The sequence below is a fragment of the Diospyros lotus genome, chromosome 9 (genome assembly GCF_014633365.1).
Source record: "Diospyros lotus cultivar Yz01 chromosome 9, ASM1463336v1, whole genome shotgun sequence".
Taxonomy (NCBI): Eukaryota; Viridiplantae; Streptophyta; class Magnoliopsida; order Ericales; family Ebenaceae; genus Diospyros; species Diospyros lotus.
The window spans coordinates 36,660,319-36,687,317 of NC_068346.1; the positions used below are offsets into that span (position 1 = coordinate 36,660,319).

Consider the following 26,999-nt stretch of genomic DNA (forward strand, 5'->3'; position numbering starts at 1 on the left):
GAATATAGAGAAATGAGAGAGAAAGTAAGGGAAAAAAGAGGGAAACAAAGAGTAAATAGAGAGAAAAATGAAATAACTTTAATATAACAATAAATTAATGAAAGAATTGGCCATAAAACGAATTTTGTTTTATGGCTTGATAAAAAAATATAGTCATGGATGGGGATAAAGATAATTTTTGGTGCACAATTTATGCCACCAATCTCACCTAATAAAATTAAGACTTAAGACCAGTGGTAGAATGATTTTACTCTGAAGTTATAGAATGCACTATTAAAACAAGATTCTAATGAATTTGTGGAATAAAATTTATCCATTTTTAATGCAGAATAAGATTATAATGGATGGTGATAAAAGGCTTTTAATGTGGTGATAAAAGGCTTTTAATGCAGAATAAAATTTATCCATTTTTAAAAAATAAGTATTCAATTTAAAAATGAACATAAATTTTATAATACATTCAAATAAATATAAATGTAAATTCTATCATCTATAAATCATGATTTATTAATTAAAAATAAATAATAAAATTTAAAAAAATAATAATCAAATATAATGTAAACGATAAATTTAAGAATTTTAAGTTAGTGACGGAAAAAATTTGTTTTAACATTTTCGTGTATAGAAATGTGATTTTAAATTGAAAATGCGTTTTTGATATTTTTTTAATATTATGAAATAGTTTTGAAATATTTTTGAAATTACAGAAATAGTCTAAAAATATTTTGTAGTGTTTCTCGATGTTTTAGTATAGGAAACATTTTGAAAATACCAAAATAACACCAACGAGACGTTTTCATGCATTATAGGTTTCTAGCAATACTAAAAGATGAAAATTCATCTTAACAAAATGGATGGTGTAGTGTCAATGCCATTCATCAATTTAACATTCCTTTTTTCCTTTTAAGTAGAAGGAGAAATTCCAGCCGCAGGGACATGGTGGGCCAATGACTACCGAAGAACTTGGAGTATTTGACCATCCTTCTGGGTTTGCATGCATGGCTCACACCCAAAAACTCTTCGTAAGAATGATTTACAAGCCATTCGTGCGTGCCAAGTAAAACTCCTATAAGTGAACTTCTTCATAGCAGCGTAGGCTCCCTTCCCATTAAGTTCGCTGAAGAACCAACCAGGCCATGAAAGACAAAGTTAAGTAGCTCATGGGGCGCTTGAACTTGAGACCCTTCTTCCTGAATGCATCAACACCCATACCACATGGTCTATCACCCTGGTAGTAATCACAATACTTGAAACATATATTTTGTTATTATTATTTTACATGACAACAAACTTTACACATAACAAAGCAGTTCAACACTTGCAGGCAGGGATGCACACAAAATGTCCATTGTTTGCAGGTCATTTGAACTTCAACTGGAATGGAAGATGCAGAGTTTAATACTATATTCCAGAGGAAGACAAGCTCTCTCTGTATACAGTGAAATTACCAAGAGGCATTGACCAATTTGGTGATTGATAAGAGTTCCAGAAGCAATAACTTACGCACAAGAATTAATAGTGTCACCTAATATATGAATATGACAGATAAAGAGAGTGGAAGACAGTCTTCTCACTTGCCATTGATTCTCTCTATGACAGTAACAACACCTTGAGTGCCAAGCTTCCTATCCCCATTAGCCACCATCCCAGAAAACAACTGCTTGGACAAAGCAGCCCCAGGCAAGACCACCACATTGTCACCCTCTTCTTCCCCAACATTCACTCCCATCCCCAAATCCTTCACCATGTACTCAGCAAACCCACCAGGCCTGAAGTCCCTTCCAATCATCCTCTCCCCAAATATCTCCATCGCCACTGATCCCGCCGCCCCGCCCCTCACTGCTGCCAGAAACTGCTTCACATCCAACCCCGCCCGCTCGGCAAAAACCAACCCTTCACTCAGCCCCACCAAATTCGCCCCCACCGTGATCTGGTTCGCGATCTTGCAACTCTGCCCGCACCCAGCGCCGCCCAAGTACGTCGCTCTCCCCATAACCTCAAACAACGGCGACAACCACTTTACGACGCCACCGTCGCCGCCCGCCAATATGGTCAGCCTCCCTTCCCTCGCCCCGATATCGCCGCCGGAGACCGGGGCGTCCACGGCCCAGCAACCCTTTTGCCTTGCGGCAGCGAAGATCTGCTTCGCGAGTGTCGGGTGGCTGCTCGTGTGGTCAACTACGACTCCGCCCGGTCTCAGGCCATCGAGGACGCCGGAGCTCTCTAGGACAATCTGTCGAACATCTGGTGGGTGTCCCAGCATGGTGAAGACGACGTCGCTGCCCTGGGCGAGTTGGAAGGGAGAATCGGCGAGGCCAGCGCCCTGGGACTGGAGATGGAGAGATTTGGAAGGAGAGCGGGCGTAGATGGTGAGGGAGTAGCCGGCGGCGAGCAGGCGAGAGGCCATGGCGGAGCCCATGACGCCTATGCCAATCCAGCCGATGCGGGTTTCGGCTGGGGTTATGGGTTTCGGGTAAGGAGTGTTCATTTTCAGAGGGAACAGGAGATCTTCTCTGTGTTGATTCTGAAATGGAGCTAAATTTGGAGAAATGGGTTTAAGATGCAATGCCTGGCACGTGCTTAACACATGGGTTTCTACTTTGATCACATTTAATTGGTATATTAATATCTAAAGATTTGAAGGTATCCTATCCAAAAAGAATAAATTAAAATACAACTTTGTGAATAATTTGATCAGCAATGATTATTGAATTTTATATTAAAATATAAAAAATATTAATTTTTAATTAATATATAATTATATAACTACTGTCAATTATTAATTATTATTGAAAGAAATATAAAATATCACAATTGTTAACATCGATAGCTAAACAATACAAATGATCACTAAAATTTTTGTATAAAAATATAAAAATATTACTAAATTTTGCACTAAAGTATAAAATATTAGTATTTTGTTATTTTTTTAATGGTAGTTGTAAAATTATATATTAAATTAAATTTAATAATTTTTTGTTTATAAATTGAAATTTAATGATTTTTTTATATTTTAATATAAAATTCAATAATTTTTTGTCTATTTATGTAATTTAGCCGCCATTCTACTCTAAACATTTACACAAGTTCTAAGTATTAATTCGTGTTCTCGCTCTAAAAGGTAAATGAATGCTTTCTCAGAAACTTACCCACAATTTTATTTTTTTTTATTTGTTCTGTTAACATATCATCATGAGTATTATCTACTGTTCGACTCCATAATATCAGTAGTAGATGTAAATTAGAGGGCTTAACGGCCAATTCGATCCCTAATCTCGTCACAAACGTCAGGGCAGCAAGCAATTTTCAATTTTCATGATCGCTCTGACAGCTGAGTTTCTCTCCTCGCTAGAATTAGGGTTGGCAATTGTTCGATTCAGTTTGGTTTTTACCAAAATCATAGCCAAATCAAATTTAAACTACAAAAGCCAAATTATTGTCCATTGATTTTAAAAATTAAAAACTATAACCAAATCATTTGGTTTCGGTTCGATTTAACCATGATTTTTTTAGTTTGATGCATACTAACAAACAAAGACAAACTCTTACAAATAATATTCATAAAAAATTTTGATAACTCCAGACAAATTCTAATAAAGTTATATTCTTCTTGTATAAAGTTATAAATTAATTTCAAACTTCTTGAATATAATTATTTGATTGATAAAAATAAAATGATTTAAAATTAAGTTTTATTTTTATTTGTTAATTATTTTATAAATGTTAAATATTTTATATATTTATAATGCATTAGTTAAAATACTTGTAAAAAAATACATTAGTCAATATATATTATGTGTATATATAATATATTAAATAAATAAATATATATTATATATGTATATTCGATTTGATTTGGTTTGGTTACCCACACATTTAGTTCGGTTTTGGTTCGAATTTTGGTTTGGATTTAGTGAAAACTATAATCAAACCATACCCATTAAAACAGTGTTCGATTTTTCTTCAAACCAAACTATTACTCAGTCAAACGATTTTTAATCGCGTCATTCAATTCAGTTTTGATTCAATTTTTCACAGTTTCGATTGCAATTGTTATTCTTAATCAGGACTCGAACACCGAACTGGAGGGCCTAAAAAATAATTCCGAGAATGTACTTTCTTTGCCAACAAAGTTATGCCCTGGACGCCTTACCCACAGTTTCATGCACCCATGAGTCCATGACCCAAACATGGGAACTCTGTTTCTTGATAGCTTAGTCTTCTCAGTCATTTTCTGCAATGTTGCAAGCAACTGTTAAAACTCCTTAAATGGGTTGAACAGACAGTTTATTCATTGGGTCTGGTTTTCTTTTTGCCAGTGTTTTGTGGTTCGGGTTTTTGGGTCGAATGGGTGAAATACCATTTTTCACAAGCAAGGTGAAACATGGTCGACTATCCGACCCCTCTACAAAGAAGGGGAAAAAACTATTGTAAACTAAGTGATCTTTCAAATGGTTTTTTAATGGTTTCAATCTCACTTAGGTACAAACCTTTTCACTTATTTTTATGTTCATTATGTATTTATGGGTTTATGAAAGCTGTAAACCGATTTGAGTTTGTGTGTTTGAGATTAGGTCAATTCAAGGCAAAATCGAAAATTCTCCATGCGTAAGCGAAATAATACACACACTGCAATCGTCTTGGAGAAAGAACTTGTTGTAAACCAAGTGGTATTTTAAATGGTCTATAATGTCTTTGCTCCACATTGGTTGGATAGAAAACTTTATCCATCTTTTTATATATATTGAGTCTTGTTATTGGCGATCTCCGGAATTCAGCTGACGGGCTGGACTCGGTTGCGCAGGGCGAACCCAAAATACCTTAGGCACAATAGGCCGGCCGGAGTTCCTTAGAGGCTCGCCAGACCTAGAGATCAAGAATCACCAATGAAGTCTCACGGTAAAAAGTCAGGTCACCTAAAGACAACGAGCTCGCTCTAAGCGAGCTCACTCAAAACAACATCCCAGCATCACAACATCACGACTTCCACTTCGCCGAAGGATGGGCCAAAGATTAGAATAGCTAGGAGACCGCGAGATTATCGGAAGCAATATACACCTGCCTATCAGAAGTAATTCGAATCCCTGAAGACAAGGAACCTATCCCTGATATTCCGAAACCGATAAGGAAAGCGCCATCAACGGAATAGACTCCTTCCATATTTAGAACTGATTCGAATTGTAAACAACACGACTCTATTTATAGAGAAGAAGATGTCACTGTAAAGGGATCGATCACAAAATTACATACTGTAACTCTGCCAGAATAATCAGAGAACAACCGTGGACTAGGTATCATTCGAGCCGAACCACGTAAAAATCTCGTATGTTTATTGTTGGTTCCTTTGCTTCTGTTCCTTACTCTTCGGCACCTGTTATTGTATTGCGGGCTCTCGAACTTCGGTTGATGGTTCTCGTACGTCAACAAGTCTACTTGGATTTTTGAAAGTTGTGAGAGAGTTCAGTCTAACGCGCATGAAATTATATACAATCTTTTGTTTATTTTTCCTTACAAAATTTATATTAAACTAATCTTACCTAAGAATGTTTTGAACCAATCTTCAACCGTCGAGGAAGAACAAGTCTCTCCTAACTAGTTCTTCTCTTTTTATTCTTTTCTTTTCCCTTTATCTCATCTTCATCTTATCCATTTGAACCAGTCTTCCAACTGTCAATATCCTCTCTCAACTTTCACATTCTTCTCCTACAAAAGCAGCCTCCTATTGTACTTGTGAGACATGAAAAAACCCATCAGTTATTTCAAACATTCCTTGCTCTTTTTCTGGGTTCATCTCTGCTTTTTGTTATTCACGAGTTTTGAAGAATTTGTTATATTTTGGGCGATAGCTATCGAACCCTTTGCACCATTTATTGAGGGGTGAAAATTATCCTTAATTTCGATGATCTTTACTGCCATGTCTCAAGCTTTATATATTTAATGTCCACCCATGTTGAATTATTACAATAGAATAGAACTGATCTCTAGATCTTATCTTATCCTATTATTTATCCTTTCATTTAAATTAGTCTTCTCCTCTATCTTTCTCCTATCGATTTCTTTTCCAACTTTACCATCATTTGCCTATCAATACAGCTTTTCCCTGCACTTGTGAGATACGAAACATTCAGCTATACATATACCCATTTGTTAAGTTTTATGAACTCCCTGGTTCCGCTGGCTGCTGCATGGTTAGCTGCGACATATCTAGCTTTCCCGCCACGAAAACAATTTGTCGAGCACCTTATGAGTGATAAGAGTGGATGATGTACCAATAACATTTTTCATTCATGTAAAAATGGTGATGAATTTACCGGTGGTCCATGAAAAGGACTTTTCTAGCTCCATGTGGAGGACATAGGAATCCTCAGAAACCAAGGAAAATCATCGAAAACACCTTCTCGTGTGAAAATAACCAACAAGAAATCTCCCTCGTCGCGTTCGCCAATGGCGGACCCGTCAATGACATAGCAAACCCTATAGATTCTCGTCCTAAACACTTCCTCTACGCCGCAAAGCCTGCCCCTTCTCCGATCGAGAGCGCAAAGAAAGAACGAGATGGGTTTGGAATTCGACTCGTCGCCGGCGGCAGAGAGCGTGATCGTGGTGATGGACGCCAACCGAAGCAAAGTAAGCGGCGACGCCCTCGAGTGGGCCATCAAACACGTCGTCCGCCGGGGATACACCGTCATCGTTCTCGGCGTGTTTTCCGATGGATGCAAGAAGATATCCTCCCCCTCCGGCACTTCTTGCTTCCCCTTTCGCATGTGGATTAGCCTCTCTAGCATCTGTACCTCTCTGTTTCTCCTTTCTTTTTTCACGGCAATTGAAGCCGTCGTCGGTTTTTTTACTTGATGAAGCAAAAAGTTGACGTCTAGACAACGAACATTTTCTATTTTGAAATGTGAAAAAATACTAAAAATATATTTTTAAACTATTTTTAAAATTTTAAAAATTGAATTTATTCAATTTATTGGGTCTTTTAACCAACCCAAATGCTCATTAGGATTAGGGAAGTTATTTTTATCATCTTCAACTTAAGGACTGAGGGCCCCATTCTCTTCGAGAGAACTCTTTTCTTGTTGATCCTAACAAACATTATTGGCAGTGATTCAGTCATCAAAGTAGGAATTATCGAAGCATTGATTGATCGATCTGGTACTCCATGTTTGGTCTTCTGTTTCAGCTGTAAGAATAGAGTACTCAGGCTCAGTAGGACAGGGAGATCTGGTGAACTCGAGAGAGCTCGAAGACAAGATCGAGAAGAAGAGGGAAGAATACCAGCGTGCTTTCCACCCTTTCTACAGAAAGTGCTCGAAGAACCAGGTTCATTGTTAATGGCTAATCCATCCAGATGAACCGATTCTCGAAGCCTCCGTTTCAGCTCATCGTAAAACTAGGTTTTCCGTTTGTGCAGGTGAAGTTGGAGCTCAAACTGGCTGCGGGATATGATCCGAGGAGCATAACCATCGACGAAGCGCAACAATGTAATCCGCGTTGGATTGTTCTCGAGAGGTGATGAACAGGAGCGTAACAATTAATCGGCGCCTGATTTTCTCTTTCTGGTTCAAAATTACTTCAGCTTTGCTGATGCCGTTTCGTGAATTGGTACTGGCAGTCAATTGAAGAAATACAGGGTGCACATATACCGGCAAGTGGCCTGCAACATGGCGGTGATGAAGGGGAAAGGCGTGGCGACATTGATGCCGTCGAGAGCTCGCGAGCAGGAAGAGTGGCCGGCGGACCGCGGGGCAGCCGACAATGTGGATTTCGAAGGCTCCGAACCTGATCAGACAGTAGCGCAAGATGCGGCGGCTATCTGGATGCCCCCGACGATTTCTGAAAGTCCCTGTTTCTATCCGCTTTCTTGCCGAGATGGTTTCCCCAGAGCCTTTTCGCTCGCGGAGCTCCAACTGATCACCAATGGCTTTTCGGCGGAGAATCTCATCGGCACGTTCTGCACTTACGAAGGTATTTGTCAGGATACGCCGGTGCTGGTGAAGCGTTACTCGGCGAACGACGACAGGTTCTGGTCGGTGCTGAATATACTGTCGAGGGTTCGGCATCGGAACATTCTGAACCTTGTAGGGTACTGCTGCACTGAGGCTTCCATGTTCTTGCTCTGTGACTTTCCCTGCAGCGGCACTGTTGAAATGAACTTGCTCTGTAAGAAAAACCTTCAACCCTAAACTACCACTACTACTATTTCAATTATATCATTTTTAGAAATAATTAATATATTAATGTGTTGTAATAAACATAAAGCAATTGTCATTTGTTGGTGGAGGCAGCCACATAAAACAAACCAAAATGCTATTTAAAGACTTAAATTTAACACTTTTATTGATATGACACACAATATAAGATATTAATACAAAATATCAATAAAAATATTAAACGGCATGCTTAAACAGGTAGTTGAAGAAGAAGCACTGGCACCACAACATTTTAGTGATTTCACAAAATGAGATTTTTGGGATTTTTGCCTTGTATTAGCGTGATCGGGTCGAGTATATAGATTAAATTGGATGGTCTAACCCGAACTCGATTCCTTGTCTATCAAGTCTTAGAAAAACAGACCAAAACCAAACCAAGTTAAAAAAAAAAAAGAAAGAAAGAAAAAACAATAGACGCATTATTTCAGTTTGGTTATTGGGTTTGTCAGAACTGATGAACACCCTTAATTTTGAGCATACTCTGAGGTTTGATTTGGCAGGCGACGAGGCAGCCAAGCGCCTTTCATGGAGACGGAGGTGGTACATTGCTATGGAGATAGGCATCGGCATCCGCTACCTTCACGAGGAGTGCGTCGATGGGCCTATTGCTGATCTCTCAGTCTGTTCCTCTCGCATTGCTTTCTCTGAGGGTTATTCCGCCATGGTAAGCCCGCCTACACATGACATTGCTGTTATTTTTCTTCAAGAAAACTGAAGCTATCCGTGGCTTTCACTGTCATTGAAGCTCGTCATCATCAACACAGCCAAGTGGCTCAAAGATCGCATTGCTTCTGAAGAAGATTCACCAGCTGAGTAAGAATTGATCTTTCCTGATCGTCTGCGCAATGACATCTTAACTCAGAATTTGCTAGTAAAATTTCTACCTAAGACTGCATTTTTATGGTTGAAGCAGCCTGAGCACAGAAGAAAATAAGCGGATTTTGGCTGATATTCAAGGTTATGGGATGTTCCTCGTCGAGCTCATTACAGGAAAGAGCGCTGGACTTTTTCAGGATCAAGGAGGCAACGATCAATCATTGATTGATTGGGTAAGTGCTTAGAACCTAGAGATCCCAAGAAAATTTTCACAAGTTTAGCTTGATTAAGCTTCATGTTTTACTGAACAGGCATTGCCACTTCTGGAAAACGGTTTCATAAGCCAAGTGATAGATCCAAGGTTGGTGTTGGTGGATGCTAGTGATTCTGAAGTGGTTAATTACATGGCACGCGCTGCTTTACTCTGTCTAAAGAATGACACAGGCCGGAAGTTTTCTATAAGTGAGGTATGAATTCATCGGTTCAGCAATGTTTTTAAAAAAAAGGCGTTCTAATGTATGAGGCTCCCTATTTAGCGAGGGTCAGGAAGGGTCCTATTTGTGTTTGGTTTGCAGCTTATTGCAATTTCTTTATCTACCTTAATGTCTTACTCCAAAACTTCTGATTCAAATACCTTTTCTTTTTCTTTTAAAGCTGTAAGCTTTGGTTATGGAACCCTAATGCATGAAAATGCCATTGCAGGTTCTAGCTCTGGTTAGAGGCCATCAACTTGTAGCTTCAAGCCCCTGAATTCCTTGACAGAGGCTCGTGGACAGTTCTTGTATGTGAAAAGTAATTCAAGTACATTAATCACTGTTTTGGAGTATTGAAATGCTAACAAAATTCAAGTGGCTTTACCTCATTATCACTTGTGAGCCCGGCAGCCATTGATCACCAAGAAACAAGGGAAAACCTAAAAGAAGAGATCATAAATCCTCAACCGAAGCTTTCAGAGCAATGCTAAATTTCTGGCCTTTCTGGAAATGGGTTGCACTGCTGTACTCTTACCTGTAGAATTGGTTAGGAACAATAACAAGCTCTGAATGAAGCGTACTTATAAGAACCTGATATGCGTACTTATAAGAACCTGATGTTGGGATGTTCTGCAATACCTGAAGAAAGTTTCTTCACCATTCTGCATATATATGCTGGCGGAAGGGCGATTGTAAAAGCCATAAGAGCACAATCTGAGCCTAAGCAAGGAAGACAGACAAGCGTCAAGGACAACATTACACAAATTAGTTAACACTTCATCTTCATTGGTTCTGTATGAGCTTTTTAATCTAGAGACTAGATAAAGAAGGGAACTCAGGTGGCAACGTGCATTTGGCAGTAGATTTTATTGCACACTAGGGTTTGGAAATGCATTTCAGAACTTAAATCATGATGCACGAAAGGTAATGTAAGATGAAATCCATTTGTATCCTGCCAAGAAACCATCTGTTTTAAACATTAACTCTGTCCAGCTTAAAATCAACTTCTTAGACAACTAGGTTACCAATCTTAATCCATCTTTTTACTCTTTCCAATATCAACTTCTAGAAAATTAGATACCATGGCATGTAGGGTGTTTAGGTAACGGGAAGAGTGAAACACACTGGTTTCCGGTAGTAATTAAGATGTAGAAAGATAATTGCCTTAATTTAACCCCCCCCCCCCCCCAAAAAAAAAAAAAAATAGATAACAAAACTAAATAAATAAACCAAGGTGTAAACCCCCTTTTTTGTCTTGTGATTCATAGAACTGTCAAGAAGCAGCGTTCACTATGAGGCTAGGAAGTTTACTACAAACAATAATCTGTTTCTTTACAGAAACTTTGAAGCCTTTATGAGCTATAGTGCCCTGCAAATACCACTAACTCCTACATGCACCAGGTATGCGATACCAAATAGCTTCTCAAGGACAACTACTTCATAGAGATATCTTATGGTATCGTGAAAAAGAAACAATCTATCTTGTGGCAAAAACAAATGCCAGATTGTTAATCCTGATTGACAATATTATGCTATCATTAAATTCAAGAAAGCAATGAATTGCAAATTAACCTGTTGGCTGAAAGGCAGCAAATTGCTTTCTGATATCATGATATGCCCAATACAAATGGTAATTTTTCATCACATATGTGAAGATTATGATAGGGATATCTTTCTATTATGATTTTTAAAATAAGATTTAGATTAGGTTTTATCTTGTTCCATTTTGATTTATCTTAGTTGTTTAGATAATAAAATTTTATTTAATTTAAAGATTAGATAAAGTTATTTGATTTTAGAGATTATAATCATATTTTCATTAGTTGTTATCTTTAGATAGGTGATCTGTTAATTGCCTATAAATAGACAGCATAATTTAACCTTTTATTCAGCTGTGGATGATTGAATAACATGATTTTCCCTTCTTGAATTTCTCTTGCTCTCTGTTCTTGTCTCCCTGCTTCTTCTTCTTCTTCTTCTTCTTCTTTTTCTTCTTCTTTAATCACTTTTATTTCTTCCCTACTTTCTGCAATTCTCTCTCTCTCTATCGGCTTTTCCTTCTTCTCTTCTCCGGCTTCTTCTTCTTAATCTCATACGGTCCTGTATCAGATTATGGTTAGCAAGTATTGGTACCTTCAAAAGCATCATTCCCGCCAGGGCTCTATATTGTGTGAAATGCCAGCCCCTGATCCAATTATTTTGTTACTGTTATAGCTCACTAGTGATTCACTGGATCACTCTGAAAGGAATCTCAGTCATGTGTAGCAATAGCAGGTGGCAACCTATTTAGTCTATTGATTAACATTGCCTAGGAAAATAAAGTTTTTTAAATTACAGAAAGCAGTTGGGCATTCCAAAGTAACAGTCACAAAAAAGAAAGAGTGAACAGTATTTGCATTCATCTTCACAAAGGCTAAGCTGCATAGGAGATTTACCTGAAATGCCTCAAAATCAGATCTATTGATCTTTCATTTCGTGAGATCTTAATGCTTTTGACACCATTTGCTGTTTAGACAGTATCTCAGCAACAAGTTGGCGCCCAAACAAGTGTGAGTTCTTAAGGATTAAGTTTCTTGTTGATGAATCAACCACATAGCCTTGACCTGGCATCCAATTTAGTAACTGGAGAAGCAGTTCTTTTTTCTCGGGCTGCGTGATATATCGTGATATGGCCATATGAAAAAGTCCCTGAAAACAAAGGCCAAATCCAGTTCACTTAAAAGGTTTTGGTTCACTTATTGTTGAAACTATCAATCATAATATAGAAAAAGATTCTGAGGCAATCTTCTAATAGGAAAAGCATAAACAACAAGAAGCTTAAAACATTATTTGGAGTGACTCAGAATTCTGAAAATATGTGAAGTTATCCATGGTATTCAGAGACAATTCAAGAAATTGAATAATTCAGGATTGAAATGTATCACCATAACCATGAGGAAAGCCAAATGGAAATAGAGTCTATCATAATAAATATACAGAACTAATGGAAGATAAAGTAGAAATCTGGCTTCAAGGTCCAACCAGGTCACTTTCTTTAAGCCAGATATTCAGTCCAGCCAAAATAGTGAACCAGATAGGCACTAATTACTAAAAATATGCTATATTAAAATTAAAATCAGTCTGAAGGATTGCTTCTACCAAGCACAGGGAAAAGCCACTTAGAATTACAAGCCTACAAAGACTCTGCTTTTTGGCAGCATATTGTCATGTTCCTAGGGTTTGAATAGGAAAATTGGAAGGAATGGGAGTATAAAATCAGAACAGGGAGAATTGGAGAGAGAATTAGACTGAAAGAGAGGGAGATATTGAAAGGTACAAACATGAACAGCAACCTAGAATACAATACAGTCAATGCTTTTAAACTAACTACTAACATATTTACAATTATACCCTTGGAGATCCTTGGGGTTGTGACACATATTTGCCAATAAAAAATGGAGGTACTCAGCACCACACATGCATTTAAAAAAATATTGCATATGTATAATCATAACCAACCTTACAGTCTCATAACTGCAGCCTGTAAAAATGTGCAGCATCTACCATAAAGAGGCAAAGAGTCCATTTTAAAGCATGAGACCCTATGCTTTGAGTTTATTACCTGATCAATCTTGTACTGTGAACTGTGAATAGCCTTTATAACATCATTTACCAAGTTTATATTGCCCGTCTTCAGAAACAAAGTTGCAAACTTTTTCTTAGCTGGCTGAGAAATAAACTTTGCATTATCCTGCCAGATAGCAAGTAACTAAAATGACCAGAAGGAACTAAAATTTAAGAAAACATTTATTCTTGATAAAGGACCAGAAGGAATTAAAATTTCACTACTTGACATAGCATACCTTGACCACTACATATGCATCTTTGAGAAGTTGTCCTCTCAAAAGGATATGGAGAATTTTCTCATGAAGGGCTTTGCATAGTGTTCTTTTGCTATATCTCAACATGTTATATACAGAAAATGCTTCCGAATGGGCACCAATTTTACCAAGATGGAAAATTAAGGATGAACAGAGTTCCTGCAGGTGAACAACAAAGAATTTGTATGGATCTAACATGAGGGTTTAACAGGTGAGCATCGAAGTAAGAATGCATGGATCTAACATGATTTGAATTTTCCCAATAGTCAGGTGAAAAGATAAAGCTTTCATTAGAACAAACCATTTCTACATTCCCTTAAACAATAATTAGTTAATTAGCATTAAGTTCCTTCATTCCAACTGTTTTATATACAAGATTGAACTATAATAAGATATTTTAAATGTTTGAAATGGTCAGGTTGTTATTCAAAACCACCTAAAAGCAAATTTCCTGACATAAAATTCATATGTTGGCAACAAATGGTCATAAATTGTTGTCTTCTGATAGGCATTGGACGTATCAAAGACTGTCCAAGGGGCAGGGGCAGGGGCAGGAGCAGGAGAGTAAATTGGCTAGCTAGCATAACAGCCAGCCATGTGCATAGGGATAGAGTGAGAAAATCACTGGGTTGTGTAGCAGGTGCGAAACCGAATTCGGTTAGAGGAGGAGGGAGGAGAATATATAGAAGAGGGAGAAATTCGTAGGTGTAAGAAAAAATTTCGGATTCAGTTCTTAGGGAGAGTTAAGAGCCTCTCGAATGCCCGATTTTTCCTTATAATTCGATTGAAGTTAATGAAATTGAATCTAAATCTCAATGATTTTCTTTTCTATTTCCCATCAATTTGGTATCAAAGCATCACCGATCCTGATGGTGAACATGACAGACCGAGTAGGTGAATTGGAAGGGAGGATGGAAGGCATGCAACAGGGAGTTGATGCATGAGAGGTGAGGTTCAATCGGTGGAGAAGAATGTTGTGAACCTGCTGGAGCAATTCGCATGGATAAGAACGAGGTGGGAAGAGCAGGAACGAGAGAGGAAGAACAAGGAGAAGTTGGGAGGCCAGCCTCCAGAATTCATTCAGGATTCTGAGGCGACGTCAGAAATAAGAGTATGTCGATCTGAAGCAGGTGGTTCCAATGGGGGTTGGCGATTGGAGATCCAAGGGCGTTGGTTGGAGATGCCCCTCTTCGAAGGCGAATATCCGAATGGCTGGATATTTCGAGCAGAACGGTACTTTACAGTGAATGGGTTGACTGATGAGGAGAAGTTAGATATAGCAGCACTGTGTTTGGAGGGTGCTGCACTTTCGTGGTTCCAATGGGAGGAAAAGTGGCGAAGGGTGAGGAATTGGGAGGACTTCAAGTTCCTGTTGAGGAGTCGCTTCCAACCCACCTAAGAAGGCTCTGTTGAAGAGTGGTTCTAGCCCTCTAGCAAAAGGGAACTATTATGGAGTACCGCCAATGCTTTGAGACATTGGCATCACCCCTTGAAAACCTGTCGAAAGCCATGCTGGAAGGGCATTTCATAAATGGTTTAAAACCTGATATTAAGGTCGAGTTGAGGGTGTTGTAGCCAAGGGGTTTGGAGCAGATGATGAATTTAGCTCAACGTATAGAAGAGCAGAATCAGGTGGTTCAGGGAGGCGCGGTTGGATCGGGTTCGAACAAGGGACAGGCCATGCCAAACCCAATTTCAACTTACCAGTGAGGGGGAATTCTGCCACACTCACAACAGCTCCCCAAACCCACGACAGTCAGTCCTACTAACCCATATCGACCACAAGCCAATGGGAGAGGGAGTAACCTGCCCTTCAAATGGCTTAGCGAGGCTGAGTGGAAGGCAAAAAGGGATAAAGGCCTACATTTTCGATGTGATGAGAAGTATACTATAGGCCACAAGTGTAGAAATAAAGAGCTGCAAGTGATGATGGTGTATGATGAAGAGATAGAAGAGGCGATAGTTGAGGGAGAAACATTGGAAAAGGTAGAAGGAGAGCTGAGGCAAGGGGAGGAGGTCATTGAGCTCTCAATGAACTTTGTAGTTGGATTGACTACACCACAAACTATGAAGCTCAAAGGGGACATAGAGGGGCAGCCAGTAGTGGTGCTTATTGATGGAGGGGCACCGCATAATTTTATAGCAACCGAGCTGGTGCAGTAGTTGGGTTTACCAAGGGAGGAAACAACAAGATATGGGGTAATTATGGGAACTGGAATGGAAGTGCAAGGGGCTAGAATTTGTAAAAGAGTGAAGCTTAATCTCCAAAAATCTGCAAATTGTAGAGGATTTTTTACCTCTAGACTTGGGAAGCTCAAACGTAATTTTGGGAATGAAGTGGCTAGCAACTGTTGGAAAAATAAACATGGATTGGAAGGCCCTCACAATGAAATTTCAGATAGGAGGCAAACCAGTAACATTGCAAGGGGACCCTAGCTTGAGCAAGACTTTGGTGTCCTTGAAGGTGATGGTGAAGGCCTTTAAGGAAAATGGGGAAGGAATGCTATTAGAATTGGGAACCATGGCGACAGAGATCAAAGAAGCTCAAAAGGAAGCTCCAGAGATGCCAGGGGGGGTGTTGGTCGAGTTTGAGAGGGTTTTCTCCACGCCGGAAGGGCTACCACCTTGCAGGAGGAAGGATCATGCCATAAATCTGGTTCTGGAAACCACACCGATTAGTGTAAGGCCCTACCAATACCCTTATTTGCAAAAAAAATGAGATCGAGAAGTTGGTGGGGGAGATGTTGGCTGTTGGAATTATATAGCCTAGGTCTAGCCCATTTTCGAGTCCAGTGTTCTTGGTAAAAAAGAAGGATGGAGGGTGGCGTTTTTGTGTAGACTATAGGGCCTTGAACAAGGTCACTATACCAGACAAATTTCCCATTCCTGTGATAGAGGAGTTATTTGATGAGTTGCATGGTGCCAAGGTCTTCTCCAAGCTCGATTTGAAATCTGGTTACTATTAGATTAGAGTTAAGTTTGAAGATGTTCCCAAGACCGCTTTCAGGACTCATGAAGGGCATTACGAGTTCCTAGTAATGCCATTCAGGCTAACAAATGCACCAGCCTCCTTCCAATCATTGATAAATGACATTTTCAAAGAATATTTGTGGCATTTTGTGTTGTTATTCTATGCTGATACATTGGTGTATAGCAAGGATTTTGAACATCACACATAACACTTACGTTGTGTCTTAAAGGCACTAGCGGACAACCAGCTCTTTGCCAACAAGAAGAAGTGTGTGTTTGGACAGTTGGAAATTGAATATTTAGGCCATATTATACCTCATCATGGGGTTTCAGCCAATCGAAGTAAGGTACAAGCTATGTTAGAGTGGCCCACTCCTACATCGGTAAAGGAATTAAGGGGGTTCCTTGACCTCACGGGGTATTATAGACGCTTTGCGAGGGATTATGGCAAGGCCTCTAACGGAGAGATTAAGGAAGAACAACTTCTTTTGGGATGTGACAGCCGAACAGGCCTTCCAACAACTTAGGACTAAAATGGTATCCCTACTCGTTTTAGCCTTGCTGGACTTTGGAAAGCCCTTCATCATTGAGACTGATGCCTCGGGACAAGGTATGGGGGGCTATATTAATGCAAGAGCAAAGGCCTATTGCTTATTTCAATCATGCTTCCAGGCAATTAGGGAGAAAAAAAATTGTTTATGAGGGGGGCATTGATGGCCAGTGTTTGATGTGTAAAAATGAAGACATTACTTGTTAGGCAGGAAGTTTGTGATTTGAACAGATCAAAGGAGTCTCAAACATAGTTACCTAGTTCGTGGAACATGGTACGGAGACGTGGTATGCCACTTTTCTCGAGACGCGATACGTGGGGGTAAGTTTCATTAGTTCGCCACTTGGGGTCATGGTACACTTTGGTGTGCCAAAGTGGAATGCCGATGAATATATAAATTTTTTAAAAAATATCTTAGATTTTTTTACCATATAAATTAGGAAATAGGAACTAATAAATTAATCTATAACTCACATAACTGATATTGCTTAATGAAATAAATTTATGTTTTTAATGTAACTAAGGCTAGTAATTTAGAAATTTTATATTTGATATTATTTTACATAATAAATTTTATTTTTTTATTTAATTTATAAAATTTATATTTAACATCATTTTAATATGCAATGAGATGTTTCCCATATGTATTTCTAGAAAATACAATGGGAATTATGGAATGTGGAGTCCCAATAAAAACTTCAGCCAAAAAGTCAAAAAGTGAAGCACAACTCACAAGAGGTGGTTGTGCCTCTCTGCAGAGTAGACCCACCAGCTGGTCTCCACCAGCTACTACAACTTGAAGCCTCATAGTGGAAGAAGGAACCTTTTCTTCATCTTCTGCAACTGAAGCTTCAAAGATTTGTTGTCTATCGTCATTCGTATTCTGTAGTCACCTCTATTTGGAGATGAGAAGCTCAAACAGTGGGGAACTTGTTGCAACCTCTCTTCAAAACTTATGCAGATTTGATCCTCATCGTTGCTTCCCCTTCTTGACAAAAACCATGAGCTATTGTAGAGAGAAAGGAAGAGTTGTTGTAGAGAGAAAGGAAGAAGATAATATCGATGCAGAGAGAGAGGAAGAAGATGGCAGCAGGGACTTGGGTCTTCATTATTGGAGAACTAGGACGCGTCCCCAAGCGTTCCAAGATGCAAATGCACCGCGTTCCAATGAGCGCATATTGGAATGCGATGCTCGGGGGGGTGGGGCATATTAGGTAACTATGGTCTCAAATACTTGATGGAACAGCGGGTGGTGAGTCCAAAATACTTGAAATGGATGGTAAAATTGATGGGGTTCCAATTTGAGATACAATATCGGCCAGGTTTGGAGAATAAAGCTGCTGATAGGCTATCACAAATCTACCACCCAGCAACAATAATGGCCTTAACAGTGCCTAAAGTGGTCCAAATAGATCAGTTAGCCAGTGAGGTAAAGGCAGATGAAAGATTGCAAGGAATTATCCAAGATCTCCAAGCTGCTCCTACTTCACACCCTAACTACCAGCTGGTGGACAACCATCTCCTTTATAAGGGAAGGTCATATTTACCCAAGGGATCCACTCTCATTCCATTGTTCCTTCATGAGGGGCATGATGGAAGTGTAGGAGGACGTTCAGGATTCTTAAAAACTTACAAAAGGATGGCAACAAATGTTTGTTGGCAAGGAATGAGAGGGATATAAATCGGTATGTAAGTGATTGCTCAGTTTGCTAACGAAATAAATACATGGCCTTAGCACCAAGGGGACTCTTGCAATCCCTTCCTATCCCAAACCAAATTTGGGACGACATTGCTATGGACTTCATTGAGGGATTGCCAAAGTCTGGCAAGATGGATTCAATTTTGGTGGTGGTGGACAAACTTAGTAAGTACAGGCATTTCATTGGCCTTAAACACCCGTTTACAGTTAGGGAGGTGGCAAGAATTTTTATTAAGGAAGTGGTGAGGCTTCATGGAATGCCAAGGGCCATTGTATCTGATAGAAACAAAATTTTCATGCACAAATTTTGGGAGGAGATGTTCCGACTACAAGGTACCAAACTCAACAAAAGTGCAACCTATCACCCTCAAAAGGATGGACAAACAGAGATACTTAACCGGACTTTAGAAACCTATCTACGCTATTTTGCTTTCTCAAAACCGAAGGCATGGTACATATGGCTACCTTGGGCTGAATTATGGTATAATACCTCCAACCACACTGCGGCCAAGGTGACTCCATTTCAAGCAATATATGGGTGAGAACCACTACCCTTATTGAGGTTTGAGAAGGGAACTACCCTTGTTTCAATGGTAGAGCAATAGCTGATTGAGAGAGATTTAATCCGTGAGGAATTGAAGGCACGGCTGCTGAGAGCGCAAGCAGTGATGAAGAAGGGAGCAGATCGAAAAAGAAGGGAGATGAAGTACAAAGAAGGAGACTTGGTTTATTTGAAATTAAGGCCATATCAAAGAAATCTTTGGCCGCCCGTGCAAATGAAAAGTCGGTTGCCCGATATTATGGTCCATTTGAAATTGAGAAGGAAGTAGGTCTGGTAACTTATAAGTTGATACTGCCACCTCATTGCTCTATCCATCTTGTATTTCACGTATCCCAACTACGAGAGGCAAGAGGGGCATTAGAAGCTAATGCGAAGATTTCTCGACAGTTGAATGAAGACCTTGAGATGCTGGTGGAACCGGAGGCAGTGCTTGGAGTTCGACCAAGAACTGGGAAAAACTTACGGGGACTTGAGGTGCTCATACAATGGAAGGGGCTACCCCCGTTGGAAGTTACTTGGGAGCTTTATGATAGGCACTTGACTTATCAAAGACAAGGGGCAAGGGTGTAAATTGGATGGCTAGCATAACAGCCAGCCATGTGCGTAGGGGTAGTGAAGGGAAATTGCTGGGTTGTGTAACAACCCAGCAAGCGCGTAACAGATTTCTGTTGAGGAGGAGGGAGGGAAGAATATATAGAGGGGGAAGAAGTTGGGAGAGGGGGAGATTGTTCTTGTATTGAGTCTTAGGGAGAGTTAAGGGCCTCTCGAATGCCCAATTTTCTTTCATTTTGTTAATTTCCAGCTTGTAGTTCCTTTCGATAATCAGTATCCTATCACTTTATCACTTGATCCAGCAACAATTTTCATTTTTCCACCTTGAGGACAAGGTGAAAGTTGGGGGGGGGGGGGGGGGGGACTAATGATAGGCCCCCTTTCATTGGACATATCAAAGACGGTCCAAGGGGCAGGGGCAAGAAAGTAAATTGGCTGGCCAACATAACAGCTAGCCATGTGCATGGGGATAGAGTGGGAAAATCGTTGGGTTGTGTAACAACCCAACAGGTGTGAAACCAAATTTGGTTAGAGGAGGAGGGAGGAAAATATATAGAGGAGGGAGAAATTTGTAGGGATAAGAAAAAATTTTGGATTCAGTTCTTAGGGAGAGTTAAGGGCCTCTCGAATGCCTGATTTTTCCTTGTAATTCAATTGAAGTTGGTGAAATTGAATCCAAGTCTTAGTGATTTTCTTTTCTGTTTCCCATCATCTTCTTCATGCTGAGATAAGCAAGGCCCTTTCAAACAACCATATTAGTTATAATACCAGCTCATTTTCAGTAGATTTTACCACTTAATATCTTCAACTTCAAATAATTGCAAAAAACTTTTCCCCTTTTTTATCATTAAGTAGCAAATTGTCAATCATAAAGCTCCATTATTGCTTCCCATCATTAAGAAACAAAAATAACTTTCTTCTGATGATGCATAGTCATCTTACTTATGAGAAGGATCAACATAAGAAGTATGGATATGGCAATAGACACAAACATAGACATGCCAACATGGTAGTTTCCAGGAAAGTAGAAGAACAACAAAGTAGTTGCACGATAAGATTATAATTTCTTTTATATTTTTATATTGTTCACATGTCACATATTAATAATTGATTCAAAGATAAACAGAAGAAAATATAAGATAATGCTAACTATAAATATAATAACAAAAAATTTGTATTCCATAGATTAACAATCAGCATATTGATTAGAAACCATTTTCATTTCATCAAATAAAAAGAAAAGCTAAAAGGAGATTGCTAAGACAATTGGTCAACACTAGTTGGAAAAAGTAAGAAAAGGATCATGGCTACATAGGCATATCGCATATGCAACACCTACAACTTTCTGGCTTTTGGGATAAAAAGATCAGCAACTAAACTCATTAGAAGACAAGCAGAAATACTGGGTAATGAGACAAGACAAAAATATGCAATGCAAACAGTCAGCGATACCATAGAATATTGCCTATATTAATCAGGGAAAATTAAAATTCTTCCATACCAATATATATGGCTTCATTAAGCATTCTTAAGATGGTGAAGCTTACCTCCTCAGGTTGGTGCCCCTTGTTATGCATGTCCTCCATAATACGATAAGCAAGCAGATACAATTTCTCCTTACAAAAATATTTTATAAGAATACGAAAGGTATTCCGATCTGGACTTATTGCTAATTCATCCATTTTTCTCATCATTTTCATAACACTCTCCATTTCCCCTGCTCTGCAGTAGGCACAGAGCATTGTATTCATAATAACCAAATCATATTTGTCATATGTGGTTTCAAAATCACATGCCAAATGCTTTGCCTCTTCAAATAGTCCACTTCGGCAAAAAGCAGATATCATAATACTGTAAGAATAGCCATCTGCAGGTATCCATGAAAAGGAAACAAAAAAGAAAAGTCAGCAGATCCACTGGATTATGCAATCTAAGACCATCTATTCTGCAAGCTATCCTAGACAATAATAAAATGGAAAACATAAAGCTTGATTTGTCTATGGTAACAATTATTAATTTCAGGATGATGCAGAAGAGACAAATATTCCATGCTAGGCATTTCTGACTCTGATTGACCATTTCCTTAAAAGATCCCAGCCATAAATATGCACTTATGTTAGTTATCCCTAGACAAAGAAGGAAGAAAGCGAAAAGAGAAAGGAAAAAGGAAAATAAAGGAGGCAAAAAGGAATTAAGAGAAAGAAAGAGAATATAAGGCTTCTGGAATCCAAATCCAGTATTCTGATGCAAGGTAAGCAGAAAGTTTAATACATTCATTATCCATGTAAGGGGAAGCATCCAAAAGTTAACTATACGTTTTATCTGTTCACGGGAAAGCCTTTTTGAACTAAAAGGAAAAAGAGCATTCTCGACACCATACCACATCTAAACATGAACTTTGACACACCACAGATTGATTTTTATATAGCTTACAGTAGTGAAATAAGAAAACCTACCAGAATTCACATCTTTCTTCTTCATTTCATCAAAAATCAATTTTGCCTCATGTACTTTTCCAGCCTTTGCAAGGCCATCCATCAACAAACAATATGGCATCTGCAAATAACTTGGATCCATCACACTACTACATAAATATGAAACTCACAGAAGAAATTAAAAACGCTGATTAAGAAAGCTTTATCAGAATGTGCAACAACTGAAATGGACCAACTAGCATGCAAAATCAAGAAATTACTACAATTGACATTTTGATTTCCTCATTCAACACTGTCCAAACTTCAATTCACAAATCATGCGAGCTTTTCAAAGTCCAAGGTGCTTATTCTTTCAGATCCCTCAAAACATTTTGTAATTGATGCTTTTCAAATATCGCCAAATGGTTATAGTGAATAAATCAATAGCTGTCATATCAGGTTTCCAGAAATAAATCCAAACCTAGTATTGTAAACAAAAAATTGTTCTGTTATCCAAGAAAAGAGAAGATTGTATCATCATGTAACAAGACAGGATGTTCTACGCATGATGAGCCTCAGCATAAAGTGTCCAACTAATATACTGATGATCTAAAAATGTAAATTTTGGTATGCTTTGGATCTTGACGCCTTAACAACAGCCTCAACACGTAATTTTGGGTAAACTTTTAGATCTTGGTTCCTTGTAAGCCTAGAGTGTTCCTAAGATATGGTTTGTGAGATCACCAATTGTCCAAAACCTTAAACTTTTAGGGCCAAAGTATATGAATCTATCCAATAATCTTTCTCATAATGTATGGCACTAACATAATTGGAAACATGCAGTCAAACTTGAACACATGACTCTAATAGCATCATACATCACAATTTGTTAGGAAATATCAATTATGATATCAAGTTATTAACATGTTGAAATGCTTTAATCATAATGTTCGAGATAAGGTATCAATGCACACCTCATCTTCGGCATGGCCCAAAGCTTCCAGTTCAGTTAATAATTTTCTTGATTTTTCAAACAAACCTCCTCTAACATACACCTTTAACAGAGTTGTCAAAATAACCTGCAAGAGAAAACGATGATGTGTAGAACATACTGTAATTAAAGAGATTCACAGATAAGGCAGTGATTCGTATTCAGAAGGCACCAAGACAAAAGATGAAAGAAACACTGAGACAGCAGCAGCAACTGGAAACCAAGAAATGTGGATTTTGCATACAACTTTTTCTTCATCTTTTTCCCCCCATTTTGGTGGGGCAGAAGAAAGGAAAAAGTGAAGTTGCATGTTTTTCTTTATGATCACACTTTTATCTCAAATAAAAATTAAGGTCACCCAATGGGAACACTGCGATTGCTTCCCTGCAAGCATTTATTAAGTGCCAGAGAAGGATCTGGGTTATGAATTTTGTTTTGAATCAATGACACATCAAATATGTTTCAAGAAGCAAGCTTAAAGTAGCCACCATGCCAATGACCATGTGGCCAACATGCATCCAACATTTGCATGCTTTAATCTTACAAGCAACAATGCTTTCTTGAAAACTGCCCCTGTTGTGATGCAAGAATATAATTGCTATGAAGCTGAATTCTACAAATTACCCTGATTTTCTTATTTATTTCTTTTACAAGCTGGTTTTATTACTTATCTTTATGTTAGTTAAAAGTATTTCCTGAAACCCAACCTTATTCAGTACTTATGATATGAGCACACAAGAAACATGGATAAATAAACCAAGTTAGAAACACATTATCTTCGGAAACATACCTTATTTGGTTTTAAGCCTGCAGATTTCATATCTTCAACCAACATGTCAGCCTTCTTATAGTTTCCATCGACCGAGTAAGAATTGAGCAAAGAGCTGTAATGGTACAGATTAGGAGAATTGCCTTCATCCTTCATCTGGTTAAAATAGTTCTCAGCTTCTGTGCATTGATTATTTGAAGCACAAATGGCTATAAGTGTTCCATAGATCACACTATCCATCTGCAGTCCATTAGACTTCAGCTCCTGAACCAGCTCTATTGCATTGGAGTACCCATTTTTGGCTCTGATGCAGCCAGCAAGCAGCTAAACACATGAACACAATGGTGATGCAGGTTTAGTAAAGGAAGAACCACAAATAATGTGTTATTTCATTTTGTTTCTTGCAAGTTTGCAATGACACCATTTTTTGTTTCAGGCATTTAAATCAATATAAAAATTAGAACAAAAATAAACGCAAATGATAAAATTCTTGCTTCATCATTTTCATGAGTATGGCTGCAACTCAATTTTACACTTTATAAAATAGACTCTTAAATTAAAAAATGAAAACAAATAATGTTGTGATAAAGTGACATACTGTACTATATGTAACAACATCTGGCCTGAGACCGTCTTGCTTCATCTGATCGAATAATCTGATGCTGCTTGTGAACTTGCCATTCTGAACCAGGCAGCTAAGAATGGAATTACAGATAGAGACACTGTTTCTCATGGATCCATCTTTTATATTACTGTATACTTCTAGTGCCTTGGCAGGATTAGGGCCCTTTCCTACAAACTTTATATAACTACTATAAGATGAAATACTGATCTTCCCATTTTTTTGCATCCAACAAAAGAGCTGCAGCAATACCAAGTACCATAGAGATAAATTAATCATCAAAAAAATAGGAAGGGACAGTTGAACAATTGAGCAATTTATGTTCTAAGGATAGAGAATAAAAGGTAACCATAAATTCACTAAAAGGCAACCACAATCGAGCACTGACAAAGCACCTCCTAGAAGGGTTGTTGCCTCTTAGAATCACAGTGTTGTTATCAGCAACCAAAGATAAGTAAGTTGCAGTACAGGGAAAAGAAAAGTCTTCAAGCTGTTGTACCTGAGAAAGCTCCTGCCATCTACTTAGCTTCCCAAAGTGGCGTAAAATAATATTCAAGTCTTGCACCCTCAACATACCACCTGACCTGTAAGCAGCCAATGCCATGATTATTGTGAGACAGTTCTATAAAAAGCATGCTCTTCTTCCTTTTCCTGATAAGTAAAAACATGTGGCAATATTCAAAGATAGCAAATCAAGAAAATGAGCAAAAGAGGAGAGGCTAAACAGATAACAGACAATGATACAGAAGCAGAAAACATGGTTCACCAAGTGACAGTGTCAACCAAAAACAAGATGACTTCAACTACATTCTGCACAAGAATTTGTACTTAGCATGAGGCTAAAACAAGGATATATTTGAATGAGCAACTAATTATGGCCAAACCTATATTTTTGCCCCTATACTTTTATATTTTTTTCATGTGGTCACTCGAACTTTTTGTTGTTTTGGTTACACCCTTAGACGTACATTTTCAAGTCAATTTAACGCCTATACTTTGACTTTTTTTCATATGCTAACCAAAACTTTTATTATTTCAATTACACTCCTAGACTTGTATTTTCAAATCAATTTAACCTCTATACTTTGACGTGAACAGAGCGTGACATGTATTTTGTCATCTCACTTTACTTTCTTTTTTTTTACACATGAAAGTACGAGATTAAATTGACTTAGAAAATACAAATTTATGGGATAATGGAAATAATAAAAAATTTAAGTTGCCACACTAAAAAAAATCTAAAATACATGAATTAAATAGAATCGAAAATCAACTACAGAGGTATAATCGAAATAACGAAAAATTCGAGTGGCCACACAAAAAAAACTAGAAAGTACAACAACAAAAATATGGATTTGGCAACTAATTAATGAAGACAAATCACCCATGTTCTTCCACAGAGCATGCATTATGGAACCATATGTTGATTAAGTTCATGATTGAGATAATCGATAGGTGATTAGAAATAATACTATTATCTCCCCAGTTGATATTTCAGCTTAGAAACTCGTGGTCGGCCGAGCAATCCGGAAAAAAAATATATAAAACCTCTACCTAGGGAGACACTGCCACATATCAAACAGATGGAAGGCAATACATAACCGTGCACAAATGACGAGTGTAATAATTAACAACCTCGCAAGAGCCGAATCCAAATCAAGCGACTCTTGTATGTCAAGAATGGCAGACTGTCTCTTTGCGTAGGAAATCGAAACTGGCTTCTGGGCTGCGGGTCTACTTGGGGATTCACTGAGAAGAGCAGTACCAACAGCGGAGGCGGATGCTGCTGAATTCTTGTTTGGATTGGCTGTGGCAGGCGATAGCATCGAAGGACGAGCGAATGAATAGGTTGTCGATGCCGATTGGGTGTATAAAACGGAATGGAATCGAGTGGATAACTCCATTGAGATGGGTCTCCTTTTCTCTCTGTTTCGCTGCAGAGAAGCCAAGATGAGGTTGAAGATGAAGACAGTGTACGGCTGTTAGCCTGTTGCTCGTTGATGGGCTGAAATTAGGGCCCGTTTGGTTCCCTGGAAAATGTGGAATGTAAAATTATTTTTCCTTGACCTTCATAAAATAATTTTAATTATTTTTTAAGTCATCATTTTGTTTTAAAGTACAAAAAAAAATCTCTAAATAAGAATAACATTTTATTAACACCAAAAAATAAAAATAATATTTATTAACACCCAAAAAATGATATTTTATTAACATATAAAAAGATAATATTTTATTAGTTTTAGATTAAAAGTAATTTTACAATATAATAATTTTTTTTTAATTCCATTTCACTGATTGTATCTGTATGCTTAAAAAAATGAGTTAAAGTCTAAAATAAGATCAATCGGGAGAAGGCTCGAAAAACCTTCCTAACAAGCAATTCCCATAAGACCTTTTTAAAAGTCTATCCCAAGTATCGTTAGGAGATCTTCCCAGAGCATTTCTCGAGTACCTCATAGAAAATCCTTTTATAAGTCTTTTATGGGTTCGTGATACGATATAGTGATA

The 26,999-nt window shown here is 38.3% G+C and overlaps 3 protein-coding genes across 8 annotated transcripts; 1 reads left to right on the forward strand and 2 right to left on the reverse strand.

Annotated features, from left to right (window-relative positions):
* Positions 1–1,235: 1,235 nt before the first annotated feature.
* On the reverse strand, positions 1,236–2,597 carry LOC127809448 (probable 3-hydroxyisobutyrate dehydrogenase-like 2, mitochondrial). Its single transcript, XM_052348237.1, has one exon. The coding sequence runs from the start codon at positions 2,486–2,488 to the stop codon at positions 1,571–1,573; it is 918 nt and encodes a 305-aa protein (XP_052204197.1). The 5' UTR covers positions 2,489–2,597; the 3' UTR covers positions 1,236–1,570.
* A 3,162-nt stretch (positions 2,598–5,759) lies between these two features.
* On the forward strand, positions 5,760–9,888 carry LOC127809452 (serine/threonine-protein kinase CDG1-like). 2 transcript variants are annotated; one of them, XM_052348247.1, is made up of 9 exons: positions 5,760–6,787; positions 7,184–7,323; positions 7,415–7,512; positions 7,616–8,163; positions 8,714–8,877; positions 8,959–9,026; positions 9,124–9,262; positions 9,341–9,496; positions 9,732–9,888. In XM_052348247.1, the coding sequence occupies exons 1-9, from the start codon at positions 6,556–6,558 to the stop codon at positions 9,777–9,779; spliced, it is 1,593 nt and encodes a 530-aa protein (XP_052204207.1). In that variant the 5' UTR covers positions 5,760–6,555; the 3' UTR covers positions 9,780–9,888. The 2 variants fall into 2 exon arrangements, with proteins under 2 accessions (XP_052204207.1, XP_052204208.1); XM_052348248.1 differs by having other exon boundaries at positions 9,127–9,262.
* LOC127809450 (pentatricopeptide repeat-containing protein At1g10910, chloroplastic) lies at positions 8,453–26,496 on the reverse strand. 5 transcript variants are annotated; one of them, XM_052348244.1, is made up of 14 exons: positions 26,127–26,496; positions 24,991–25,075; positions 24,468–24,731; positions 23,891–24,193; positions 23,084–23,188; positions 22,152–22,251; positions 21,243–21,562; positions 13,345–13,521; positions 13,104–13,232; positions 11,938–12,190; positions 11,384–11,602; positions 10,142–10,216; positions 9,888–10,037; positions 8,453–9,051 (listed from the first exon to the last, which is right to left on the reverse strand). In XM_052348244.1, the coding sequence occupies exons 1-10, from the start codon at positions 26,393–26,395 to the stop codon at positions 11,960–11,962; spliced, it is 1,983 nt and encodes a 660-aa protein (XP_052204204.1). In that variant the 5' UTR covers positions 26,396–26,496; the 3' UTR covers positions 8,453–9,051; positions 9,888–10,037; positions 10,142–10,216; positions 11,384–11,602; positions 11,938–11,959. The 5 variants fall into 5 exon arrangements, with proteins under 5 accessions (XP_052204204.1, XP_052204203.1, XP_052204206.1 ...); XM_052348243.1 differs by having other exon boundaries at positions 10,142–10,222; XM_052348246.1 differs by lacking the exon at positions 11,384–11,602 and having other exon boundaries at positions 10,142–10,222; positions 24,468–24,668.
* Between the last annotated feature and the right edge of the window lie 503 nt (positions 26,497–26,999).